This window comes from Cyprinodon tularosa, unplaced genomic scaffold (assembly GCF_016077235.1).
Source record: "Cyprinodon tularosa strain WSP-4 unplaced genomic scaffold, ASM1607723v1 ctg199, whole genome shotgun sequence".
Taxonomy (NCBI): Eukaryota; Metazoa; Chordata; class Actinopteri; order Cyprinodontiformes; family Cyprinodontidae; genus Cyprinodon; species Cyprinodon tularosa.
The window spans coordinates 296015-322493 of record NW_024038729.1 but is presented as its reverse complement, the minus strand read 5'-3'; the positions used below and the strand labels follow the sequence as shown (position 1 = coordinate 322493).

The window sequence follows — 26479 nt, the reverse complement described above, 5'->3', positions numbered from 1 at the left end:
TATATCTGTGTTAATTTGTTACCTTTTGTTACAATTTTTACAGTTGAATCGAAATGGTATCAGATATCGGCCGAAACGCTCAGCCCAGGTATCGTATTGGAAAAAAACTGGATCGGTGCATCTCTACTTTAAATACAAGCCAACTATAACACTGTACTGCTGTTTAATGCAGCGTTCTGCAAGAGAAATATCCATATGATCAGTATTTTGATAATACAGCATAAATGTTAACCTGTTATAAAATATTATAAACCTATGGTCAGTGAATGATGTATGATCAGTATGTAGAGCAACACCTATCAGAGCTGCTGTGTGCAACTATAACCTAAATATGTCGGATTAAAATTGCAGTCAAAGCATGACTCTTTCTCGTCTTTAAATGTGAGTCTGTCACATTCCAGGTCTGTAGCGTATAGGTTCATGAAGCCTAAAGTCTGTGGAATGCAAGTTTAAGTGATATCTGGGTTTCAAGGGTTTAATGAATGAATCTCAAGGTTTTTTTTTACCCCAACTCAGTTGTCAATTTATCAGTATCAAAGGTTCACTATTTAGTCTTCCTCAGTCATTCCAATAGTGTAGGTCAGTAAAGCATTTCCTAAAGTGTTCGTCCTTGGGCCAAAAGTAGTATCTGCTAAATTAACAGTTGGTTAATGTTGTAACATTAGCAAACATTAATATTTAAGAAATTTGAATAAATGAGCTAAAAAAAACTGCCGTAAGCCATTTTAAACTTGTTCAAAATAGAGTAAATATAATTTTAGTCTTAAATATAGTAAAAAAAGAAATATATATATATAGATATATATATATATACATATATCAGGGCTGCAACTAATGATTATTTTACAAATCGATTAATCTGCCAATTATTTTTTCGATTAATCGATTAATAATCTGATAGCCAAATGTTCCTTAAAGAAGATTTTTTTACTCAATTAAACCAGATGAAACTAAGATTTTCCACTTGAGGGGTTCTGGATAGAGCATATTGACAGACAAAAAGGTTGTTTCTCTTAAATTAAAAATGATTGTATATTGTTTTTACAATTTTTATATAATTACTGCTCAGAGTAGGTCGCTCTGTCAGCTTAAGGGCTATATACTCCGGTTCACAATAAAGATTATTGAAGATTATTTCAATCATCGATTAATCACGATTAAGCCAATTAATTGTTTCAGCTCTAATATATATATATATATATATATATATATATATATATATATATATATATATATATATATATATATATATATATATATATAAATAAAACAAGGGATTAACACCAAAAAAATATGAACTAGTAAATGACTGTTTGTTTAGTGATTGTTTATCTCTGTGGTTAAAAGTAGTTCACTTATTAAGACAACACTACACTATATATGTTTGAAATATGTTTCTCAACCTAAACCATGAGGCATAAGTAGGTGAGACAATATGTAGGATTTCTAAACGTTTTTAAAAGAAAGGAGGTGCTCTTATTTTGATGAGCAGAGTATATTTTTGTGGCACAGCTGATCTAAGACTACTTTGTTCAAAAATAAGTTAAAGTTATTTGAAAAGTTTGGGGGTTTTGCGATGAAGCAACAGCTAATGTGAATAATATCCAACAGTCCATGAATACTAATGAAATAAATGCTTTCAGAGGATAATATGTGCTGTATCAGGCGTCAGAGCTCGTTTATTAGCTTGAATTAAATCCAGTTATGCAGGAAAAAGATTCTTAATCAGAATTAAACAGAAGACCACAAGTCCAAGTTAAGTCAGTCAAGTCACAAGTCTTTAAAGGAGGAATCTAAGTCAAGTTTGCAGCTGTTAAAGTCTCCATTTGAGTCACATTTTCTACACTAAAGAGCAAATATAATTTTTAATTTCTGAGAAATTTGAAAGAAGTGGGTGACCAATTTTGGCCAATGCAGCTAAGAAATCCAACCACAAGACTGGGTAGAAAATAAATCATGTTCAAAACTGTACGAATGCAAAAACTTTATACTAAATAAAGTTAAAGGGGAGACATGTTTGAAAACTTACAGCGGTGGGCAAATATTCTGTTTCCTGAGGAAAGTTCTGATCTAGCACAAGAAAATTCAAAAAAGAAAAAGGGGAAAATACATCTTTCATCTCGTTAAAGCACTGAGCAAGGCTGTTCTCTAACAACAAAGCAATAACAAACCTATTTAACAAGACATGGTAACGCTCACTGGGTTGCCACTTCGGTGGCTGACTCCCCCAAAACCCTCAGCCACTAAGACAGAGCTGACCAGCAACAACAGTGTCCACCAGGCAAAACTCCACTCAATGCCTTTGATGGCCAGTAGCTTCAGGTGTGGTGAAGACAGAGAAGCCAGGCAACGCCATGCCCGCACTTGGAAAGGTTCCCGTGGCGGCTCATCAGAGGATGGTGCAGAAGAACTTCTTCTCCCTGAAGGGGTTCTCAGAGGCAGGGACAGGCACGATGAGGGGGTCCTCACGTGTGTGGGCGTCACAGTACGCCATAAGGTCTGCAGCTGCTTTGGAGACCTGGGAAGATGACACAGAGGGAACAGATGTGCAACGGTGATCTGATGTTTATAGAAATTTAAAAAAAGATTCCTAATTACCTAAATCCATTACCTATTTAACATTTTCTATACTCTCAAATAATCTCTATAATGAAAGCACAAGCTCTAAAGTTGAACATTCATATTTTCAGCGTAAATAAATGTTTGATAGGCTGAAGAAAGCAAGACAAAATGATTTCATTCTTTCCCATAAAGTTCTGGATTTGGGAGTTTTTATAAAACTGGTTTGGAAAGTAGCATTTTAATCGACCTGCAACTGTTCTAGGTTTTAGGTAGACGTGTGTAAAGTTCTTAACAAATATCCAGACATGATAAAATAAAAGGATGAATCATTATTTCCAGTTCAAAACAAGGGGATGCTGAGGCTAAATTTGGCCTTGTTTCATGAATAAATGAATGAATAAGCAGATAGACAATTCAACAAACAAAATACATGAATCAGTATGCATACAAGATAGATAGATAGATAGATAGAAAGATAGAATAGATAGAATAGATAGATAGATAGATAGATAGATAGATAGATAGATAGATAGATAGATAGATAGATAGATAGATAGATAGATAGATAGATAGATAGATAGATAGATAGATAGATAGATAGATAGATAGATAGATAGATAGATAGATAGATAGATAGATAGATAGATAGATAGATAGATAGATAGATAGATAGATAGATAGATAGATAGATAGATAGAACTTTACTCCAGACTCATGGTCCAATAAATACATACATGAGTCCATATTATTGATGTTACACCTGTTTTATCCTTTCTAAACCCAGTTTCATGTGTTTGGTGCCGTCAGAGTCAACAGTCTAGTTGTTGATTTGGGTTGAAATAGATGAAATGATTACTACCACTAAATCTTAATTATTGCATCCACATAAAGAAATGCACCAGCCCTATAACCATTAGAACCCCATGGCGCTACCTCTATCATGCCAGTTTGTGCGTTGCTCTCAATTTCAAAACATTGTTATTCTTATTACAGTAGAAAACTCAACCTTTGAACCCTTTGAACCCTATTTGTCTTTATACCAGCGATCTCGCTGCCACTCCTGGAACTAAACGCCCCCCTCAAAAGGTCACCTATCATCAACTAGTTAATGAATGCTACTAGTTCTTTAGGAACAGTCTGGTCTGAATTTTGCCAGAGGCTGGTTAATGCAGACCCAAAGAAAAGTGGATTCTCTGCTGCAGGCTGAGGGGTGTGTATTAAATCATTTATATGTTTATATAGATGTTTCAGCCTATGTTTATAGTAGTGGGCCTCTGTACATTATTCTTAGTGCAAAAACAGCATATTTAAAGTTAGAACTATATGCTGTATTTTTTTTATTTTAGACTCCACTGGTGGTTCTTCAGGATAGAAGATAAAGATTAAAGTTGCAAAAATATTTCCTTTATAAAGGTAAATGTTATTTTACAGTAGAGCCAGACTGTATGTGAGCACAAGCTTCCACTTGGGAGCAGAGTGGGAGTTAGAGGAGGGGAGGAGGCAAATGGAGAGCAGGGGAGCAGCTGCAGCAGAGGGACGGTCAGGGCTCTGGGATCTACACGGAGGAGCGAGCCATCTGATCTCCTGCCTGCCACTTCTCCTCACCCACTGCTGCTCTCAGGGGAGAATACATCACACAAACCTCATCATCTGGCCATGAAGCGCTGGCTCCGACGACGATGCAGCACAAAAACGAAATATGTGCAAATGATCAAATGTAACGTGAGAGATCAGGATTTTTTGTACGAATCTGAATCAATATATTAATTTAATTAATTTACTTATTTGACAGGGACAGTGTACATTAAAAAACATTCCTGCAAATGCACCAGAATTAGCCAAAAGGCTATTTTTCATCTGTTGTTCCTGGATAGATCTTAAAATTGCCTACCTAAAAAAAACACAACAGTAAGCATTCTACAATGAAAAATACAAATATAAAAAGAAATAAAAACAGCTATAACTCCCCTCAAAACTGATTTTAAAAATACAGAATAAGTGTTCACTGGACTACAGTTTTTAGGTTCATTCTGATGTGCTTCTTTGTTTCATTTAAAGAAGCAGTTGGACATGTTAATTTTGTTTTCTGATATATGAAAAAGGCAGTTTTTATGTATTCAATGTCTTCAGATGGAGCTACAGTCTCCAAATCACAAGCAGTTTCTAACTACAGTCAGTTTTTACAGAAAACCTTCAGCTGTTGGCTAGAAAGTTAAAGGATTTTTTTTATTTTTCAGCTTAATTCCAATGCATATATTGAAACTGTACAAAGAATGGCTTAAAGGGGGAACATTTAATCAATTCATATTAATTTACAAGATTTTAGATCCAAAGCAGAACACAATCTGAAGAGATTTCATTTCAATTTCTAAGATTTAGAGATGGTTTGCAAGGCAATGTGTGGAATGAAAGAAAAAATCCAATCAAAGAAGACTGAACTGTGAAATTAAATCTAAAGATGCATGTGACCACTGATCCAACCAGGTTTTCCTATTTCTTATACCCTCTAAAGTTTTGCTGTTTCCAATTTCCAATTGAATTTAGCAGCCCAAACCCATATCAGTATCGACAACATTAATTAGCATCAGCATCAATTTTATGAGGGTACCTGTCAAGCAAAGACAAAATTTCCCGAAACATGGTTTGGATCTAAAAAAAGACCAAAGGCCTGCGCCTGGCTGTAGTATTTTGATTACATATTTATATAAAATACAAACTAAAGCTATGACAGTTTAATATGATGTAAAATACTGTAAAGCTTGTATAACAGAGTCATTTTGCTCTTTAACTTCACTCCTCCATAACACCAGAAAGCAGGGAGATGTTAGACTTAGAGCTTCTCCACCTTTAATTTGAGGATTTTCCACAGATGCTCAGCAGGGTTTAGGTTTGGAGACCTGCTTGGCCCGTCCACCACCTTTACCCTCGGTTTCTCAGCAGGGCTGTGATCATCATTGTCATGTTTGGAGTCTTAATCATGTTGAGGCATTGCCCTTTGGCAGTCATGGTTCCCTTAATGATCTGCAGCTCCCTGCAGCCGGCAGCACGTGGCAAACCATGACACTCCCACCACTGCAGGAGAGACACACTCATCTTTGTACCCCACTGGGTTCCTGCTGAATCCTGCATCACCTTCTTGAAATAATCTGAACTAAAATTGTTTATCTTGTTCTTATAAGGTAGCAGGACAGGGTTTAAGTAATCTAGTCTGCTTGTCTTGTGAAATTCAGTAAACTTCTTGTGGGATAACAGCCATGTGGGCCATTTTGATGGAGCGTATGGTCTGAGCACCGTCAGGATGAACCTCCAACACCATTGACATCTGCAGCAATGCTGGATGCACTAAAAAAATCCACTTTCCAAAGACAACCTTTGGATACGACACCAAGAACATGCACTCAACTTCTACTATAAGACTCTCAAAAGAAACGTCAACTGAGAACCAACTGGGAACAATTGAGAGGTTTTCTCATTAGGGGTATGCTTGCTTTACCTGCCTGGATTTGGACATTAAAATACAATTTACCCCGATATAAAAGGTATAGACTGACTGCTCAAAGTGTATCAAAGTGTCAAACATTCTGTGTTTTCCAAAAAAATCATTTAAAAATGTATAAGAGATGCATTAACTTTACTGAGATTCTCAAAATAAGTACACAAACATTGTGTAAAGTTAATGGTTTTCTCCAAGTACCGTGTTTGACAGAAAGGTGGATGAAAAAGCTACAATAAATAAAAGGGATGTTTTTCAATAAAGAACATATGCAATGAGATTAAAATATGTTGATAAGTCAGAGGCATGATTTATGCATAAATCTTGCTTAAAAAGAAAGAGAGAAAGAGAAGCAGAGGGAATGCTTCCTTCAAAGACAAAGTCTTTTCATCATCTAAATCAATTAAGAAATCAATTAAGAAACTAAGATGATTTGTTTATCCATTTAATGAGGAACTGATATAATATATTTCCACAGATGTGTTTGGAAAGAAAATAGCTTATGAACCACAGATGATCTGCCAGTCCTTTGCCATACTTATACTTCAGTCAATACAATACGATATCTTTGGCTTTTGAATTTGCTCTTTGGGAAACCACTCATGGCATTACAACCAATAATTATTTACTAAAATAGTACAATCCTTAGTTTAAAAAAAAAAAAAAAAAAAAGACCTAAACAGAGAGAAAGGTGTTCTTGAAACTCACTGAATCTTAAACCTTTTGTGCCTAACAAAAGCCTCACTCTCTGACCCTGAGATTTAGCTTTGTAAATTAGCATGATCCTAAACGTTTTGTTGTCGTTTTCAGCTAAAACCAAGTTTGTAGATTCTGATTCGGAATTTGAGTAAAGGGATGTTTTCCTCATGAATCCTGCATTGATTGGGTTTTAGATGCCAGTAAGAAAAGCAGAGGCATTTTATGTAGGAAAATGTACTGCTTAATCCTTTAGGGTAAAATGAACAAACGCTGATTTTATCTGGCCAAATACAAATCATACAAAAACCAATATATACAGTATATATGGTGTGTATAAAAAATGCATCTCTATTTGACTTTGTTTGTGTGCAGCAGCCATGTTGGAAACTGAGCAGCACTAACTCTCAAACTGAAAGCACTAAAAAAAAATCAACTAAAAGTGTTGTCAACATATTCTAGGATATTTATTCTTATTCTATACTTATTCTATATTCTAGCAAAATACCTGCAAGGCTGAAAGAAAATCAAGTACCTTTTCTAAAAATGCCCAGGAAATAATAAATGACTATTCTATATTTTTTATATTATTACTGACTACGTTGAATGTACAAAGACAACCGAAATAATATTCTTTAAACTAATAACTTTAAACTCTGTGTGTCTGCTTAGTATTTCCAACTGGTAGCTGTGCTCATTTCTGTCATCCTAGGATAAAAGAGCAGCTTTCATACTAAATGTTGGCAGTTGCAAGAAATTCTTAAACTTGTGATGCACAAAAATGTTTGATGCATGTTTGTATGCAGGAATAAAAATGCATGCAGGAATAAAAAAACAGCTAAGGCTGAAACAAACAATTATTTTGCAAATCAATTAATCTGTCGATTATTTTTCCAACTAATCAATACATTTTTTACGAGATTAAACCAGGTGAAACTAAAACGATTCTACTTGAGGAGTTCTGGGTAGAGCATATTTACAGATGAAAGACCATTTTTATATTAAATGCAAAATTTTTTTTTTTTTTTTTACAATCTTTTTAGAATTGCTGCTCAAGGGTTGGTTGATCTGTCACCTAAAGGCATAATTTATGGTCTCTAAACTCTAGTTAATGATTATTGGATTACTAAATTACTTGATGATTATTACATTAATCGATCAATCATAATTAATCTGATTAATTGCTTCAGCCCTAAAACTGGCATACACTAAATTACAGAAAGGCAGCGAGTAAAAATGTAAGCAGTGGAAAATTGCTCAATGAGACGAAAATTCATAAATTTCTCAATTTTCTTATTTTTTGTTCACTTCTATGATAGTGTAACAATTTATACATTAATGTTAGATGTTAGAAAAATTGTAAATTGCACTTATCTTTCTAATGTATTCATCGCTGTCTATGACTTCATTTTTTGTTCATCTTTGTGCAGCCATTCATTTCTACTGGTTGGTTAGACTGATCTACATGCTACCAGGTTAAGCCGGGCTTACACAATGCGATTTTTTTCAAATTTTCGAGGCGACTTTACAGAATTTCAGATCGGCCGAATTTCAGCCTGATCGTGCGTCGTGTAGTGTAGAGCGGGTAACGATGGGAGATCAGCCTCTCATGACCACCTCCCAATCAGGATCTTGAGAAAATGGTCAGAAGATGTTAGATTTTCATTCACTGTGGGCAAATTGCTCAGTGCGCAAAAACGAGGATTCGTCTTCTTCTCCTTCTTCCTCTCAGACAAAAACACAGAAGCATGGCAGGGGTGCGAGCAAAATGGAGTTTTTTCTGTAAAATTGACAGACCATAGTAGCCACGTTTGCTCAGCCATGTCTTTGTCCAAATATGTCGTCGCCTTTTCCTCTTAGGTCTTTTAGCACACAAAGGTGCACAAATTGCCAAGGCACCACTTTTCTCTCTAGTGGGCTTCATATTCCTCTTTTACTCATTTGGCTTCCGGATAGACGAGTCTCACTGTGGAGCTGAGTCTGACGTGGTTTTTAGAAGTGCAGTGTGTGCAGATAGATCGCATCAGAGCGTCGTGCTGCACAGTGTGAGAACATGCATCGTTAGCTGTGAACTCACACTGTACGACGAAACCCTGCAGTTTCGTCGTACAGTTTGAGCTTTAGCTGCATGCAACAATAAAAAAAAAAAAAAAAAAAAAACGCACAGTGTATGCCCGACTTTAGCCAGAGTTACAACAAAGATGGCTGCCTTCCATGAGGTAATCAATGAACTGAACTGAGTCATTTAGCAGCTTTATAACTCCTGCTTATATTTGTTTTCCCCTTAAAACCAACACCTACTTATTTACATAGAGGAGAAAAAGAAGCAGACAGAAAATAGAAAAAGGACAGGCAGAAATATAGAACCATGAAGAAATACAACAGACAAAAATATGAAAGTATACACTGAAACAAATACATTTAAAAAAATAGGTACTTTAAAATAAAGCTGAGAATAATAATAATAGATAAATAAGGTAATTATATAAAGATGAATAATAAAGAAGCTAATTAAAAGAGATTTATACATTTATGTTTTAATGTCTGATTTAATTACTGCCTATACTTATTTATTTTCCCTATTGATGTGCATTTAAAGGAAACCTTATTTATTCTCGGGGTATTTATCATTTTCTGTATTTATTTCATACCAGGACCACTATATATGAGACACCTCTCTGGTAAAAATCTGATTGTCCCAAAGATTTAAAAAGTGCTGCTGGCATCAAAGTAGCATTGAGTAGCCAAACATATTTCAATGCACAGAAGCAGAACGCCATATTATCACACATGACTACCAATTTGCACGCCTCTGTTTTTTTTTCTATTTTCTGCTCTAACTACTGCACTTTCTCTAGTTCCTTCCAGATGATCTGCTTTATAAAACCCCTGTCTGGCATCCTACACCTGCGATCTGCTGGAAATGTCTCTGCAGATAAAAAGAAGCTCAGAAATCGCACATTTCATGTCATGAACCTGATTTGCAATTGTTAAACCTGATAAATTTATTTTTTTCTTTATAAAACTAAATTGATGTTTCTGAATGTTGAAAGCCAAAATTATTGGTTATGCACAAAATGAATGTGATTTGCTATGTACAGCGACCCAAACACATCAGGACATCCTCCCCTGAATTAAAAACAAGCATTATCATTATTTTCATAATTAAACTAAATGCATTAATTATATAAACTGCAGCCGGACTTGTGCAGAGATTAGGAGCCCCACAGGATGAAAAGTGGTACTGCACTGAGTGTGTCATTAAGCCCAGACTGATTGTAATTACACCAGAGCCCCATGATGGAAGGAGAGTCCCTCTAATTAGCACAGATCCCATTCCTTTGGCTGATTGAGCAATTAATGAGAAAGTGGTGATCCATGCTCTGACCCCCCTCCTCCATCAGATCCCTTAATTAAATTTAAGGGATCGCTGAAACTCTCTTTTTCTTCTGGGCTTTTTACTTCAGAGGCTGGTCTTTGGTTAAGCAGCATTTAAAGAGTCAAGTGGGAAAAAGCAGTCTACTGTCATATGATTCTGCTTAACTATTAACTCAGGGCATTTTAATTGGTAGCTCTGTTTGTTTATTTGCTTTAAATGTTTTTTTCTTGTGGTGAAAACCCTATTTTAATTGGTAGCTCTGTTTGTTTATTTGCTTTAAATGTTTTTTTCTTGTGGTGAAAACCCTATTTTAATTGCCTAAGACCTACACACACAATCTCCAGATAAACGTTTTCTACAACCAGCCTGCCCGGGAAACATTAACGCAAAAATCTCCTGCATGTGGGACCCCAATATGCTGCAATTATACATATGAAGAAAATAAACAAAAAAAAAACTTAATGTGTTAAAAACCCGAACAACACCATCAACACCGGAGCTCCCCCTGGCTGCGTTCTTAGTCCACTCTTTATTTTATCTTTTGACTCTGTTAGGATTATTATCATTGATGATGTGTGAGTTTATTACACCTTAATATTAGCTGTCTGTTGAGTGTCAGAACTGATTTTTTCCCCAATAGTTTATCTGTCCAGATATGCAGTTATAATCTTCATTCTGTATGTGACAAAGATTTGGAAATGGAATGAGAGCGGCGTCCTTCAGCTAAAAACAAATTGTAATATTTTGATAAGGCTGGAGCCATGGATGCCTACTCATCTGCTAACGTGTTTGATGTAATGATGTGATGATGTGATGATGTGGCAGACTGGAGATGTATAAAATGCCTTTTTAATTTGAGGAACTAATTTTAAGCTGTGCTGCTGCCATCAACACATTTGTTTATAGATGTTGGAGATCTGCCTGTTTTATCAGTGTATTCCTGTTTCTCTGACTGTGACTGGCTGAATTTGCTCTCTTCATCCTCTGACATGGGAGCTGGCTCGGAGCTTGTCTGCCTGGCTGTGTGTTTCCTGGACGGGGTCGCCTTTTACAGCTGCTTTTTCTCTCTCTGCTTCTGTCTCCTTGAACCCCAGTCGGCCTCAGCAGATGGCCGCTCACACTGAGCCTGGTTTTGATGGAGGTTTCTTCCTGTTAAAAGGGAGTTTTTCCTCTCCACTGTCACTACAAGCATGCTTTGTGTGACAGTGGTGCAATCAACAGGTTTTCCTTAGATAGAAAACCTTGAATCAATTTGACTGGATGATCTGATGAACTGTAAAGTGCCTTGAGAGACATGTGTTGAGAATTGGCGCTATAAAAATAAACTGAATTGAATTGAATTCCATGACTGCCTTGTATTTAGATATCTCCATTCTCCCATTAACCTTGCTGAAGAAAAGCATTCCCACAGCATGATGCTGCCATCACTATGTGTCACTGTTGGGGTGGTATGTTAAGAATCATGAGGAATAACTCCATCATTGCTCCATCAGCAATAGATGTTTTCTGTGGCCTCTATAGGGAAGAGCAGAGAAAACAAAAAAAGAAGGAGCAAATACTTTAAGAGAAATGTCCGTCCTGAGTAATACAAAGCACAGCCACATAAATAACCAAGTATGTTATGGACCGAATTGTATTTCTTATACTGGAGCAGAACTCAGCATTTAATTTAGTTTCTAAGTTATGATGCAAAAACTTTTTTTTTTTTTTTTTTTTACAGCCATAGTGTCAGAGCTCACTTTAGGTATGAACATAATGTGTGAAAATACGACAAAACAAGCCTGAAGACAGCAGGCGACAATTACGTCACTAATCAACACTCCATTTTCGCTCTGACACACAAGTCTGACATAAGTTCAGATGTATTACTCATACCTCCTTGTGTTCTTTCAGACGGCCTCTGTGCTGTTTCAGGATGATTTTTAGCATCGGATAGAATGCAGTTCTAAGGAAGGGTGGAAATAATTCCCGGAGCACATGAGGAGTCTTCTGAACGACAGGATGATACGGTCATCTCAGCTGCACAAGAAGCCTTTTCATAAAGCATTCTAAGACCTACTATCTAATAAACTAGGGCCTAATCTCAACTTTAAGCAGAAAAATGAAATAAAAAGAAAAAACAAGCTTTTCATTATAAGTATTCATGTGTTGTTTGGTTCAACTAGGCTCTAATATGCGACTTTCAGTGCTCAGGTTTGAGAAAAACCAAATAAGGAGAAACCAAAATCACCCAAACTAAAAAAGGAAAAAGAAAAAGCTGGAAATTATGGAAGAGAATTAGGGCAACAAGAAAAAAAAAAAAGTTAACTGAATTTTATTTCATTAAGATTTAGTATTGGAAAAAGTCTGACTTTTATCTCAGACTTTTGACTTTTTTTGCCCATATTAAACTCAGATAAAATAATAATAAAAAATTGTTAACTTCTTTTATATTATTTCAAGTGGCTCTTATCCTACGTAGAAAAGGGTTTGGAAAAAGTGTGAATTTCTGCATTAGGCAGCTCTGGATTAAATTTATCTGTTAATATTTGTATTATTTTTGCATAAAAGTCAAAAATTCTTAGGTGATTTTCATTAATTAAACTGACAGTGTTTTTTTTTTTATCTATATCAGTATTTTTGATTCACAGATGTTGAGCAGTTATGGCTTGTTGTTTCCTTAACATCCTCACTTGACAGCTAAACACATTTAAAATTGATTGGTTGCATATATTTGGTGATGACACAATTTAATGGAATTTTGCTCTTCATTAACACAGATGCAAGAAAACCAGGAGGATAGTTCCATCGTGATTTTCCAAATATCCCATACAAAAAAAATAAATAAAAAACATTAGAGTTGGAAAGAAAGTGCAAAAAAAGTAAAATACAAAAAGCAACAAAAAGAATGAAATACTTAAGCAGGAAAATTGTAAAATAAATCTAAAATAAATGTATAAATCTGAAAATAAAGTTACACATCAGTAATTTTATGACAAGGAAACCCTTAAACATAAAACTAAATGCTCTATACTATAGATATTTTCTAAGGGTTCTTCACAATACAAATGTAATAAAATAAAAAGTTTTATATTAAACAAACTGTTATTCTAAGCCTATAAAAAAATAATAGTTCTAGGACTAAGGTGGCACATTTTAAGTCATGGGACAATCAAACTTGTTAATTTAAGATAAAAAGATCTTAAATGATGTTTTGCCGTTGAATGAGTAGGTGTGTCCAAACTGACCGGTAGTGCATTTCCATCATTAAATCATCTGAACTCACAAGATTGTTCTTTTACAAAATTGAAGATTGATGAGACAAGATGGCAAAAGCTGGAAACTAATTGGTAAAAGTGAAACTAATTCAGCAGGAAGCAACAAAACATCTAAATAAAATATAATGAGGCACCGAATACGATATCTGCATCAGGAGGAAGTTATTAAGAAAAGTTTGATGAGTTGGTGTCAAGTTTTAAAAGTAAACAAAGGGTTTTGACAATCAGTAAAAGCAGATGGTGGCCCTCGCCACCGTTCATTCATGTCATCCTAATCTTCCATCAAACAAGTTGGCTCCAAATCAGCGGTCGTTTTATGAGGATCAAATCAAATCATTTCAGTTAGTTTATTGGATTTGTGTACTCCAACCAGATCACAAAGACAAGGAGATAAATTAAATAAACTGCAAATCATGGAGGATGGAGCAGTTGGACCCCCGGCCAGGCTGAAGGGAGACAGACCTAAAAGTGTTTGACACCTAAAGATTTATTCTGTTTTTGATTCGTTTGTCAAACTTACATCGTTCATATTACCAGTTGTATTTCAGGGGTATTTTCCAAAGTACATAAAAAAGTCAAGAAACCACTTCAGTAGAACAACTTTAACATTAAACAAGCTAGAACAAGCGTCTGCAACCTTTTAAATCCAAAGAATTTTAAATCCATTTTGCCTCGAGTCCGGCTAAGTAAAAGTCGCTTAGAGCCATAAAATATAACAACCTATTATTTTTGTTTAATATCTGCCATAGGAAATCTGTTGCCATTTTAAATAACCATCAGTTTATTTGAATTTGTAGCTTTTAAGATGAAGAAAAACATAAAAAAATTCATAGCAGGAATTTTCTTCTATAGGGTAATATTTGACGTAAAACAATTCTATCAATAAAACACATAATTTCCAAGCTAATTAAAAGGAAAATAGTTCCAAAAACATGTTTCTGGCACTTTTAATGTAGCCTGACGTAGTCCGACTCAATTCTAGTCAGAGTATGAGTCTGATACTGCTCCATAGAGCTGTGATTATGGGGCGTGTTTCGAACGAACCAGGGGAAAAAAATGCCTCTGCACTCAATTGGATAGACCTACAACCAATAAGAGCAACGGAGTGCGTGACGTATGTTAAGCGACGCAACAAAAATCAAAGCGTGCAGTTGCACGCCTAGATTAAGAAGATGAGCCTTGATCGCGTTTCTCTGTTCCTCTTTTAAAATTAATTTGCTGTTGATATCTTCTAGAACAGACGTAATAGCAGAATCTACACACCTAAACTCTCCAGCGGCAGCCATTGTTGTTGTCACCCAAGCGCGCATTGGTGACGTGGTTGATTACGTTCCTGTTGATCATCTGTCCATCATCATATAAAGCCCGCCCTGATAATTTGATTGGCCCGCCAGATATTGTGCGAGCATACTCGCGCTACTATGGAGCAATGCCAGACCAAACTTCCCGACCTCAAACGTTGTTGGCGGGACTAAGGCTACGTTCACACTGCAGGCCTTAATGCTCAATTCCGATTTTTTTGTGAAATCTGATTTTTTTTGCGTGTCCGTTCACACTTCCAAGTATATGCGACTTGTATGTGATCTACTGTGTGAACTGAAAGCGTTCAACCGAAGTGTCCCGCATGCGCACTCGAGGACGCGATGACGTCACATGTAGCAAGCGTCCTCAGTGTTTGCGGAAGTAAACATGACTCGTAATACCGCAGCGTATATTGCGTTCTTTAAGTTCTTCTCCAACAGTAGAAGGCACATTATGAACAAAATCTTTTTAAGAAGATCAAAAAGAAAGAGAGCCAGGTTCCGGTAAGACCCTTCGAGTTTGGTCTGAATCGAGCTATCTTTCCAAATATGAATTAAGTCAGCAACCTCACTTTCTCTCCATTGACTGCTCTCTGTGTTATCTTCCGCCTCCGCTTAGTAGGACGCAGATTAGTAACGTTTAGTAACATTTGTCAAGTATCAATGACGTGTAGGTCGGATGAATGCGACCTGGCCGTACAGACACAGGTCGCATTTGAAAAGATCAGATACGTATCGGATTCAGGACCACATATCCAAGTGGCCTGTGTCGCATTTGAAAAAATCCGATCTGTGTCGTTCAGACTGTCATATGGGCAAAAAAATCGGAATTGGGTCACTTCAGGCTGCAGTGTGAACGTAGCCTAAGTTCGGAATGGCACCCAGGCTACTTTTAATGTCATTCTGCTGTGAAATTTCAACTCAAATATTTTTTATAAAAAACACTAATGCTTCTAGGACAAAGTTTATGTATTTTTTTTATCATTTATTAGTTTGTTCTTTATATATTATTCTATATATTATATTATTATATTATATATATATATATTATCCACAGGTAAACCTACCAAAATGACTGCAAGAGCACATTAAGAAAAGGACACAACCCAGAGCAACTTCTACAGCACCAAAGCCTTTCAATCCCTAAAAGAGCAACTATTAAAGAATGGTCTAGTCAAAGTTTGTTTAAATTTAGTTGAGATGCTGGGATACGATGATAAAACATGAAAGAAAACTGTTTCTCCTTGGCAGCCACCAGTCAATATACTATTAGGATAAGAGTATTAAAATCTCTGATTGTAAAATTACACAGATAATCTGAAGTATATCAGTGGAATATAAAAACTTCGGCACATGACTGTATCCGTTCTCTGCATTTATGCTCTTTATAGGGAGCAATTGAATGGGGTCTGATAAGAGTTGCCCTAAAATGAACTTGAGTAATTGTGCAGCTAAAACCTAAGAACAGAACCGTCGTATCTAAGCTGGTGCTTCATTTCATGGTAACCCAAACATAGAGAAGACTGAGGCTCACAGGTCTTTGCTCGTTCAGCTCTCCATATGGTAGCTACAGCTGAACAGTGAAACTTGTCATCGTGCAATCTGGAAACTTGCAGGCATCAGCTTCTGCAGACCATCCAACGTGGGTAGATGTGTAAATAAATGGAAATATGTGCAAAGAAAGTTATCAGAGAATGGATCAGGTCGCTAATAAAACCTTGTAGCGGACTTGGACTTGGACTTGAATTAGTAACACTAACACTGCAGCCGTTTTTCAATGCATCCTCTCCCAGTATTGGACCGGTTCAAGTTAATAATTTAAAGTCTAAAAAAGGAGAAAATAATTTTTCCTCTGTGCTTTCATGATATATAAGAATAGCAAACAGCACAGAGCAGAAGGTAAAAAAAAATAGTTAGAACTGTAAATTTACAGTCATTTTTACTATTTTTCAAGGCTGCACTTTTAAAAGATGAAATTGTCCAGTGAGCTGTTTCCAAACGAAATGTATTTTTGTTTTACACTTGTGTAAACAAAATGACAAATAAAATCTGTCTAAGTCTAAATCTGCTATGAAGAATATCTTAGAGCATAAGGATGCATCTCTATGAAATTAGCACTTAATAGCACAAATGGCTGAATTAAGTGGCAAATAAATGATTTTTTTTACCCAATTAATAAAATCAAATAAAACAGACCAAGAGGTGGAGAGGGCAAATATCTGATTACTGTTCAGTGCACACAAATATTAGCTGCAGTAATCAGGTATTAGACGGACGTCTCTGAGATTTCTCTGTAGTTCTGCTGCTTTTGGGTTCGACCGTCAGGAGACATGGTGACTCCTCTTCCTCCCTTCGCTATCGTCTGATATTCTCCTGATGGATTATTTATGATTATTGTTGCCTTAACCTTTTAAACTTAATCTTTCTTGCTTTCTTTATCTTTGTCTCTTTATGTGTGGCCCGTCTCACACGTACAGCTGTTGGTACCTCTGCCATTTTGATTTGTCTGTTTGTATGATTTCAAAATAAAAAAAACAAGCTATGGCTGGTTTTGCTTAAAACGTTCAGAGAAGGTGTGTATTGTTACTTGGAAACTAATGATAACATTTCTTGTGACGATCTGGATCACCATCTGGATCCAGGAATTTTTTTTTTAAGATTCTGTGAATACGAGAATTAACTTAAAGGAATAGTACACCCAAAACATGATTAGCCTTCATTTTCTACTCACCCCCATGCTGAACAACACTCTGGAGTACTTTTTTGATATCTCAAATGCATCTGGAGATCTGGGAGGCTTCTTGCTGTCTGCTGACATTCAAATAATGGAGGTCTATGGTGACCGAGACAGAAGGGTCCATAAAAGTCCACAAAAAACGTGTCAATATTCCTCCATACTGCTCGTCCAATGTATTCCAAGTGTCCTGAGTGGGTAGCATCCAGAATTTACTCGAAACTAAGTCATTTAGAATGTTTTTAGAGCATAAACAGTAGTGTAGAGGATTTCCTAAAAACGCGTTCACGAGTCTACGGAAACCGTGGCAGACCAAACCAGATGAAAGTGCGCATTCAGCTCGGCAAAGAACTCATGCTCTTCCTCAACACTGAAGTCCTCAGACATTTTTCTTTCGTTGTTTCTTTCTTTGCACAGGTAAACAGCATATTTCTTCTTCTACGCATGCATTATCGGCAAAGCAGACGCTGAATGCGCACTTTCATCTGGTTTGGTCTGCCAGCTTCCGTAGCGTTGTGAACGCGCAGGTGCGCGCTTTCAGGAAATCCTATACACTACTGTTTATGCTCTAAAAACATTCTAAATGACTTAGTTTCGAGTAAATTCTGGATGCTACCCACTCAGGACACTTGGAATACATTGGATGAGCAGTATGGAGGAATATTGACACGTTTTTTGTGGACTTTTATGGACCTTTCTGTCTCGGGCACCATAGACCTCCATTATTTGAATGTCAGCAGACAGCAAGAAGCCTCCCAGATCTCCAGATGCATTTGAGATATCAAAAAAGTACTCCAGAGTGTTGTTCAGCATGGGGGTGAGTAGAAAATGAAGGCTAATCATGTTTTGGGTGTACTATTCCTTTAAGGTGGAAGTCCCTGCTTCGATGATTTCTCTTAACGAAATAATTGCTTCTGTAAATTTTCACACATTTCTTTTGTTTTTTCATTTCATAAAGACCACATTGATTCTCTATATGGCTGCAGATCTTTCCTGGACAAAGTCACAGACAGCATCTTTCTTTTTATAATAAGCTCAACGATTGATTGATTGATTAATTGATTGATTTTATTACAGACTCAAGGTCCAATATACATTAAAAGAAACAGATACACTAAGAATAAAAAAGAAAAAGAATAAAAGTACAACAGAGAAGGTGCCTACCCCTTCAGGAGGCAATTATACCAATGTCTCCAAAGAACAGATGAATATTTAACTGCACTATATTTGACATCAGTAAAATAATTCTATTATCAGACTCATTTAGACGACAAATAAATTTATACATAAGCTTTCTCAAAACAGCCATAAAAGTCCTGACACTAACAGATACAAACAATTCACTGGCACTCGTCCATCTGGGCTTATTTAACAAAAGTCTTAGTGCATCATTATAAGCCACCTTCAACTTATGAAGACTGGCTTTTTTAAAGTTGCACCACAAATGTGCCGTATACAGTGATGTGCAATATGATCTGAACAAGTTCAGTTTCAGTTCGTCAGGACAGAATCAAAACTTCCGGACAAGGATATTTGCCTGAGCGTATATCATGCGGACCTGATGGTAAATGTCCTCATCATCAGACAGACAGTCTGTCAACACATGACCAAGATATTTGACTTCATTGATTGAATGTTTATCCTTTTCCTGTTAAAGTAACTGAACTTGTGTGTGTCTTTTTTTAATTATGAGCAGTACTCGCCCATTTGTTATTGCTAATGGCGGCTCATAGTGGGCTACACTCCAATGGAGTTTTATTTTATCCCTCTTGACTTCTGCCTCTTGCTTGCTTAGGATGTGAGATTTCTGCAAAATCAATTACTGTGAAAACATGTTTTTCCTGGATAACCTTTAATAAATTGGCACAATATGATTTATCACCTGTACTCCATTATGAATGCAATTTAACGATATGAACAGAATATGGAAAGATTAAGTTTTAAATAAATAACTTGACATGAAATGGACCCATTTGTCTTATAATGAGCCTTGATGTGCAATTTGTTGTGAATTGGCGCTACATGAACAACCACAACCTAATTAAACTGAACTAAATTATAATTACTCTAATATTCTTAGTAAGTTTTTTTTTTTATTGTCAGCGTCTTTCAGGATTTTCATGCATCTGAAGCATCTAGTTGAACTAAGAAGAGAAACATAATCTTTGTACCTTTATCCTGTCCATGCAGGCCTCCATCTTCAGCTGCTCCACTGCTTTCCTGGCTTGGGAGATGCTGGCTGTGCTGTTGTTAGCGATGGAATCCTTCATGGTGTGCCTGAGACAAACAATGGAGGTAGAAAAGAGGTGAGCAAAATACTGGGGAAAACTTTCCCACATTTCCAGCAGTAAGTATTTATCAACTAGTTTGTGTAGAGAGGAAAAAATTATTTCTTTGGGGGGTGGAAATGTATTTTTGGATGACATCTTTTTTCCAAGTATTGGGGAAAATGTAATCCTTTGTTTAATTTATTACCAAAAAAGAAACAACAAAATAATTCAGTTTACAATGTTCACAAACCTCTTTCAAACTGGAGGGAAAATATCCACAGTTTGCTCAACTTCATCTTAAAAACGTGCCTCAGTGCACCTGAACTGTTTGTCCACCAATGGCATATTTCTGATATGGAAAGGATTCCTGGTTTCAACATTTTTCAGAAGTAAAAATTGTGAATACCACACCCTAAAAAAGTGGCATCCTCCTTTTTTTAGCCACGTTTATTCCCATTCTCCAAGAGAAATGTTATCTGAAGTCACTATTAATAAATACAGTTCATTAGTGAACAAGCAGCATCATGGACACCAAGGGATACAGCAGACAGGTAAGAGGTGAAGCTCTGGGGAAGTGTAAAGCTGGCTTTAGTTATAGAACAATACCCCAAACATTAAAGCTCTTCTAGAACATTGTTCATCCATAGCGACAAAAAATAAATAAACAGCACGGCTGCAAAAAAACATGGCTGTACTCCCTAAGGAGAGCATTGAGCAGATAAGCTGCAGAGATACCTGTTAGAGTGATAACTATCCTATGTTTCAACCAGAAGGGTCATAAACTTTTATGACCTCCTGTAGGTCATGAGGCAGAATCACACGGATATGTGACTTCCATCCAGCCAGTTGGTCAATTCACACTATCTTGTTACCTGCATCCTCCCAGACAATGATTATTGGGTCTTCTGTTTTAGGCCCGCCTGTTTGATGTTGTAAACTGTTAATAAAAGGTTTTGCCATGAAGGGATCGGTGGGAGAAGGTGATGGCTTTCCAAGCCAGCATTCTTCTCTCCACCCGGCACACGCTGACGTCACAAAATCCCGTCTCTGTGTTGATCATTTTCCTTTTAATCTTTTAAACTCACATTTCTCTGGATTAAAAACCCAACATTTTTGGTGCCGAAACCCGGAGTCAAGATCCAATTGTCCAGGACCATGCGGGACCAAGGCCAAGAAACTGTCAACAGCCGTCCACCCTTTGCCGGACGGAGCCAATAGGTTGGTCCAGCCCTGCCCTGGACATCCTGGTGACGACTCAAGCTGAGGACTGATCTGCACAGAAACGGTACGCCTAAGGTTTTTTATTAAAAGCTGGTCTGGGACCATGTGAAAGCTATAACTAGTTGTAGTCGCTAGAATATTTGACAAACAGGGTTTGTTGTGGGAGATCTGGGATCGGTATTCTATGCGTTTTGGGTCTGGGACCCTCTGTGTGAAAGCTATAACTAGTTGTAGTCGCTAGAATATTTGACAAACAGGGTTTGTTGTGAGAGATCTGGGATCGGTATTCTATGCGTTTGGGTCTGGGACCCTTTGTGTGAAAGCTATAACTGGTTGTAGTTGCAAGAATATTTGACGAAACCAAGTTTTGTTTACAAGTCTGGGACCTGGGTATTCTGTGCGTTTGGGTCTGGGACCCTCTGTGTTCAAGCTATAACTGGTTGTAGTTGCAAGAATATTTGACGAAACCAAGTTTTGTTTACAAGTCTGGGACCTGGGTATTCTGTGCATTCGAGTCTGGGACTCTATGTTGGTTAAAAAATAAAAAATATTAGGCCTTAGGTGTGTGTGACTGTGTGAAAGTGTGTGAGGAAACAATCGAACCGCTGTGTACTGGACTAAATTCTTTAAAAATGGGACAAGGCAGTAGTAAGAAGGAAATGCCAGATGATGTTAGATGGATGGTGGCATGTTGTGGTGGTGACCCAGAGTTTGCCAGAAAGTGGATTGAGAAGGAGGGCTGGGATGGAAAGTTGAGAGTTGAGCCGCTGACAAAGATTCAGCAGAAGGTGGAGATGAAGTTGGTGTATAAATCAAAAAGAAAACAAGCTAAATACAGAAAAGAATTAGAAGAGTTAAATAAGTGGATTATGCAAGCAAAAAATAGGGAAAGCCAAATACAACAGAAGAAGGATAGAAAGACAGCTACAATTGCTGCTGTAAAAGTTAAAGCTGATGAAGAAACTGTTGTATCCCGTATGCTTCCTCAATATCCTGACCCTAATCAAATTCAAGGGGGTGATGGGGTTCAAGCAGTGGCATCAGCTGCGCAGGAAGGTGGAGATAAACCCCATCACGGTGAATATGAACACAGCCATGCCACTGTTCCTCCTCCAGTAGCCCCACCATCGTGTGGTGATATTGGAGGAGCAGGAGCAGGCCCCCTGTCCGTGTCGTCCTCTGTGGATGGTATGGAACTCAGTGACTCTGACCCTTGTGAGCATGAGTTGGGAGGATCAGGGAGGGATGTGAAGCTTGATTCGAAGTGTTACAGGGATGATTATCAAGTGGAGGCTTGTGGAAGGGGCCCATCTGCCCCTATTCATCCAAGATTGGCTGAATTAAAAAAACAAGAACAGGACCAAGATCCTGGGGAGGGAGCATGTGCTTTTCCGGTGTTGGAGGTGGCCAACCCTCATTGTGGTCAACGCACGGGACCCCAAGATGGTGACCCACTGGATTGTGGACCCACTGTTCTTGTGTGTGGGCCATGGACAGATGCAGAGATGCAGACTGCCTGTCGAGGTTTACCTCCAGCCAGACAGAACCCAGTTAAATGGTTCGAGGATGTTAAAAATAGATTGAGAAAATTCATGGCAGAAACAGGAAAGCCATGGGCAGAAAACGAACAAGATGACATTGACCCGTTAACTAAGTGGATGCTGAAGCTTTTCAGCGACAAAACTGTTCGGAAAACATGTAATCTGCCTAGTGCTCCTTTTGTTTCCCCACAGGAAGGCCTGAAGCCTGGAGACCGAGTGCTGATTAAAATCATCAAAAGAAAAACTTGGAAAGCTCCGAGGTGGGAAGGACCCTACATAGGGCAACTAACAACCCCCACCGCTGTGAAAATCCAGGAGAGAGACACTTGGATCCACCAGAGTCATTGTAAACTGATTAAAAACTTTCCACAGCAAGAAGCCCAATTATCTTCACAGGAACCCCATAACTAAGAGCTGATGAAGATGGAAAAACTAATGACATTCATCTGCCTGGTGGTGACCGTTGGAGTGGTGTCTCTAGGGACTCAAACTGACCGTCTGAAACAAAGGAAGAGCAGGATGATTTTTGATGGATCCACAGAAAGTCATCCATACGGTGCAGTTCCAGCACCAAGGACAGTTTGGTTCACCATGGGATCATGGTGGCAGGTACTGATGAAGATAGCTTTACCATTTATAGGATTGTTAATCATATTTTTCCTTTTTATTTGTTGCTTAATACCATGCCTGCAATCAATGTTTCAGAAAATGATAGGAACCACTCTAATCCAATATTCAGCTATCAATTATGCTCAACTCCGCCGAGATGCTGATGAAGATAATGATGATGATGAAGTTATGTAATCTTTTACAGGGATAATGGTCGCCTCCTCGGGAGGGGCTGGGTAGGAATTTTTTCTCTATTGGAGAGTTTTTGCCTACTCAAGGGACAGATTATTTTTAAAGTTTTTACATTCTTTTTTACCTTTGTGCTTGAATTTTCCTTTTAATATTGTTGTGTTTTGCATATTAAACTTTGATTACTGAATTCCCTATCTGCAATGCATTCATGATGTATGTAGTGAAAATCTTTTTAGAAGTGCTATATGCTGATGTTTTTATGTATCAGAGGAGGGAAATGTTAGAGTGATAACTATCCTATGTTTCAACCAGAAGGGTCATAAACTTTTATGACCTCCTGTAGGTCATGAGGCAGAATCACACGGATGTGTGACTTCCATCCAGCCAGTTGGTCAATTCACACTATCTTGTTACCTGCATCCTCCCAGATAATGATTATTGGGTCTTCTGTTTTAGGCCTGCCTGTTTGATGTTGTAAACTGTTAATAAAAGGTTTTGCCATGAAGGGATCGGTGGGAGAAGGTGATGGCTTTCCAAGCCAGCATTCTTCTCTCCACCCGGCACACGCTGACGTCACAAAATCCCGTCTCTGTGTTGATCATTTTCCTTTTAATCTTTTAAACTCACATTTCTCTGGATTAAATACCTATGCTAACGCCTGAGGAGCTTCAACATACAGACCTCATATTAGTCAGACTCTATGAGTGTGAACTTCATGAAAGAGCGGCAAAAAGAAAGATAAAATGAGATAAGATAGACTTTATTGATCTCAGAGTGGAGAATTTCACTTTTCACATTGGCTCAATTCTCAAAAATGTAGTGTCAAAGTGCATTGACTCTTTTAGAGTTATTACAACAACAACTGGAGTAAGATATACACTATGCAGAGAGTTAATTTAACACTAATTCAGAGTGGGACCAATTGCACTCGGATTGGTATTAAATTTAACTCTTAAAGTGTTACATTAACACTGAAATGTAATGTGTATAACAGCTGAAGTCTTTTATTTAACAGTATTATTGCACAGGGTATTAAATGGGTATTTATATAAAAAGGTGCTTATATATATAGTTTTTGCACAGGGTATTAAAAGTATCTATATAAAAAGGTATTTATTTATATAGGTATTGCACGAAGGCATTGTTTAAAGAAAGAAAGAAGTCCTCTTGTGAACATGGAAAACATGTGAAAAAAAGTGCTTTGGTCAGTTCAGACTAAATTAGAAGTTTTGTTGTACGTGCAAAACACTATGCATGGCAAACAATCTGCATATGTGCCTGCACACACCATCCCCACAGTGAAACATGTTGGCTATGGCATTATGCGGTGAGTTGATTATCCTCATCAGGAAAAGTGAATCTGGTTGGAGTTGATGTGAAGATGGATGGAGCTCCATGCAGAAGCTGGAGATCTGAGGCGGGTGGCTGTTCACCTTCCAGCAGGACAACAAATCTACACAAAGTAGAGCTATGAAGCAAAGCTCATGGTTGTGTTAAAAAGGTAAAACCAAATATATACATTTTAAACTGATATATGAACTGTTATGCAAATCAGGCAGATGCAGTAGTATAAAAATGCATGCCTTTATATGATTATTATTAGAACTTGGAAAAACACACATTTTCTTTCCAATGATGCATGCTTTGAAAGCATAAAAATGGTTTAAAAAAATGTAAGGGTTTGAATACTTTTGGAAGTGGTGACCCCTCCTCAGTACTGAATTGGCCCAGTTTGGCAGCAACAGCAGGGAGAGGAGGAGGCAGCTGACCATAGATGTGTTTCATAAGAATGTGCATGAAGTGTCTCACTGCTGTGGGGTGCAGCCTGATGCATTATCTCCCTCTCTCTGTTCATTCCCATCGAATCCAATCAAATATAATTCAGAGATGATCAATCAGATGTTTTTGCAGAGGGAGGTGGAGGATTTCATATCTAATATGCAGTATATTTTATTATTATTTGCAGCCAATTTGTAGTTGCAACCACACACCCTGACAGGAAGCTACCAGGCCTGCAGGTTTGTCTTCGATCCTGAGGCTTCATCCTGCAAGATTTCAGCCTCAGATGGAGCAATGTCGTTAAATCAAGACAACCTGATGGTGACTGTAGATCCAGATCTGTCAAATCAGGACCTCTCCTTATTTATAAGAGGAGAAAACAGAGCTGCGGCCCTGCTTACACCTGAAAATCCCACGCCACGAATCAGATTCAGAAAGATTCAGAAATTCACATTTATGCAGGCTTCCTACCTAAAGACGCGCCGATGCTTTTTTCCCCCGATTTGGAAAATTCCTGGTTGACTCCACCCAAGACACAGAGAGAGGAGGATGTGTGAGAATGGAAAAAAAAATGAAAGGACAAGAGGAAATCCCAACCTCGCCTGAGATGTGAAAGAGGAAAATCCGTGCGTCCTGCTGTAGTGTCGCCTCAGCGGGGCTCCGACGCGCGATGCGGGCGGTCAGGTGTCTGCGCGCGGCACGGCCGGACCTGGAGAGATGTCACGCATGCAGCAGAGGGGGGAAACCTCGGTGTGACGGACAGAGAGATGCGTGATTGCACAGTGAGCCGTGGAGCAGGAGACGCAGCGCTAACGATGCGTTTCCAGTGGACAAACCGGCCCTAAACGCACCGCCTGTTTTCTCCAATTAGAAGCTGACGGGTTTGGTTTTTTTCTTCCCCCCCCCTCCCTGATTTACAGCTTGAGAAGGCGTCAGAGATCTGCAGGCTTCCCCGTTTCATTTCTACATCAGCTTTGACATCACCGGGTCCTCCCCGCAGCACTTGATGGGCCTCACCCAGTTTTAATGAAAGCTTCTTTCCAACACATGGATTAATAAATAGAGTTTTAATCATGCATTTGCTCAGAGATGCGTAAAAAGCCCTAAATTAACATTTGGATAGCAGAAATATTAATTATTCAGTTTTATTCTTTCCTCTAAATGATTTGATGGCCACAAAGAGGAAGGATTTTGTGTCTGATGAGCCACTATGTGATGATTTTGCTTATTGTTTTTGATCTTTCCCTATTATTTAGAAACCACACTGCAAAAATGATCTAAAAACTAGTGAAAATACCTTAAAATAAGTGCCTTTTCCATCAATTTTAATAGGTAAATAAGATAATTTGCCAACGGAATTAGTATTTATTTCCTTAAAATAAAATAATTAGATATTATGCGCTTGAAATAGGACATAGCAGCTGCTTTTTTTCTTATTTTAAATG

The 26479-nt window shown here is 37.6% G+C and overlaps 2 protein-coding genes across 3 annotated transcripts; one reads left to right on the top strand and one right to left on the bottom strand.

The window, feature by feature from the left end:
- Window positions 1-1250: 1250 nt before the first annotated feature.
- Window positions 1251-25995, bottom strand: LOC119782944 (guanine nucleotide-binding protein G(I)/G(S)/G(O) subunit gamma-4). 2 transcript variants are annotated; one of them, XM_038284158.1, is made up of 3 exons: window positions 25506-25995; window positions 19594-19699; window positions 1251-2518 (listed from the first exon to the last, which is right to left on the bottom strand). In XM_038284158.1, exons 2-3 carry the CDS (start codon window positions 19690-19692, stop codon window positions 2390-2392), a joined length of 228 nt encoding a protein of 75 aa, XP_038140086.1. In that variant the 5' UTR covers window positions 19693-19699; window positions 25506-25995; the 3' UTR covers window positions 1251-2389. The 2 variants fall into 2 exon arrangements, with proteins under 2 accessions (XP_038140086.1, XP_038140087.1); XM_038284159.1 differs by having other exon boundaries at window positions 25632-25995.
- On the top strand, window positions 21425-23510 carry LOC119782943. The gene is made up of 2 exons (XM_038284156.1): window positions 21425-22877; window positions 23076-23510. The coding sequence occupies exon 1, from the start codon at window positions 21546-21548 to the stop codon at window positions 22863-22865; it is 1320 nt and encodes a 439-aa protein (XP_038140084.1). The 5' UTR covers window positions 21425-21545; the 3' UTR covers window positions 22866-22877; window positions 23076-23510.
- Window positions 25996-26479: the final 484 nt, after the last annotated feature.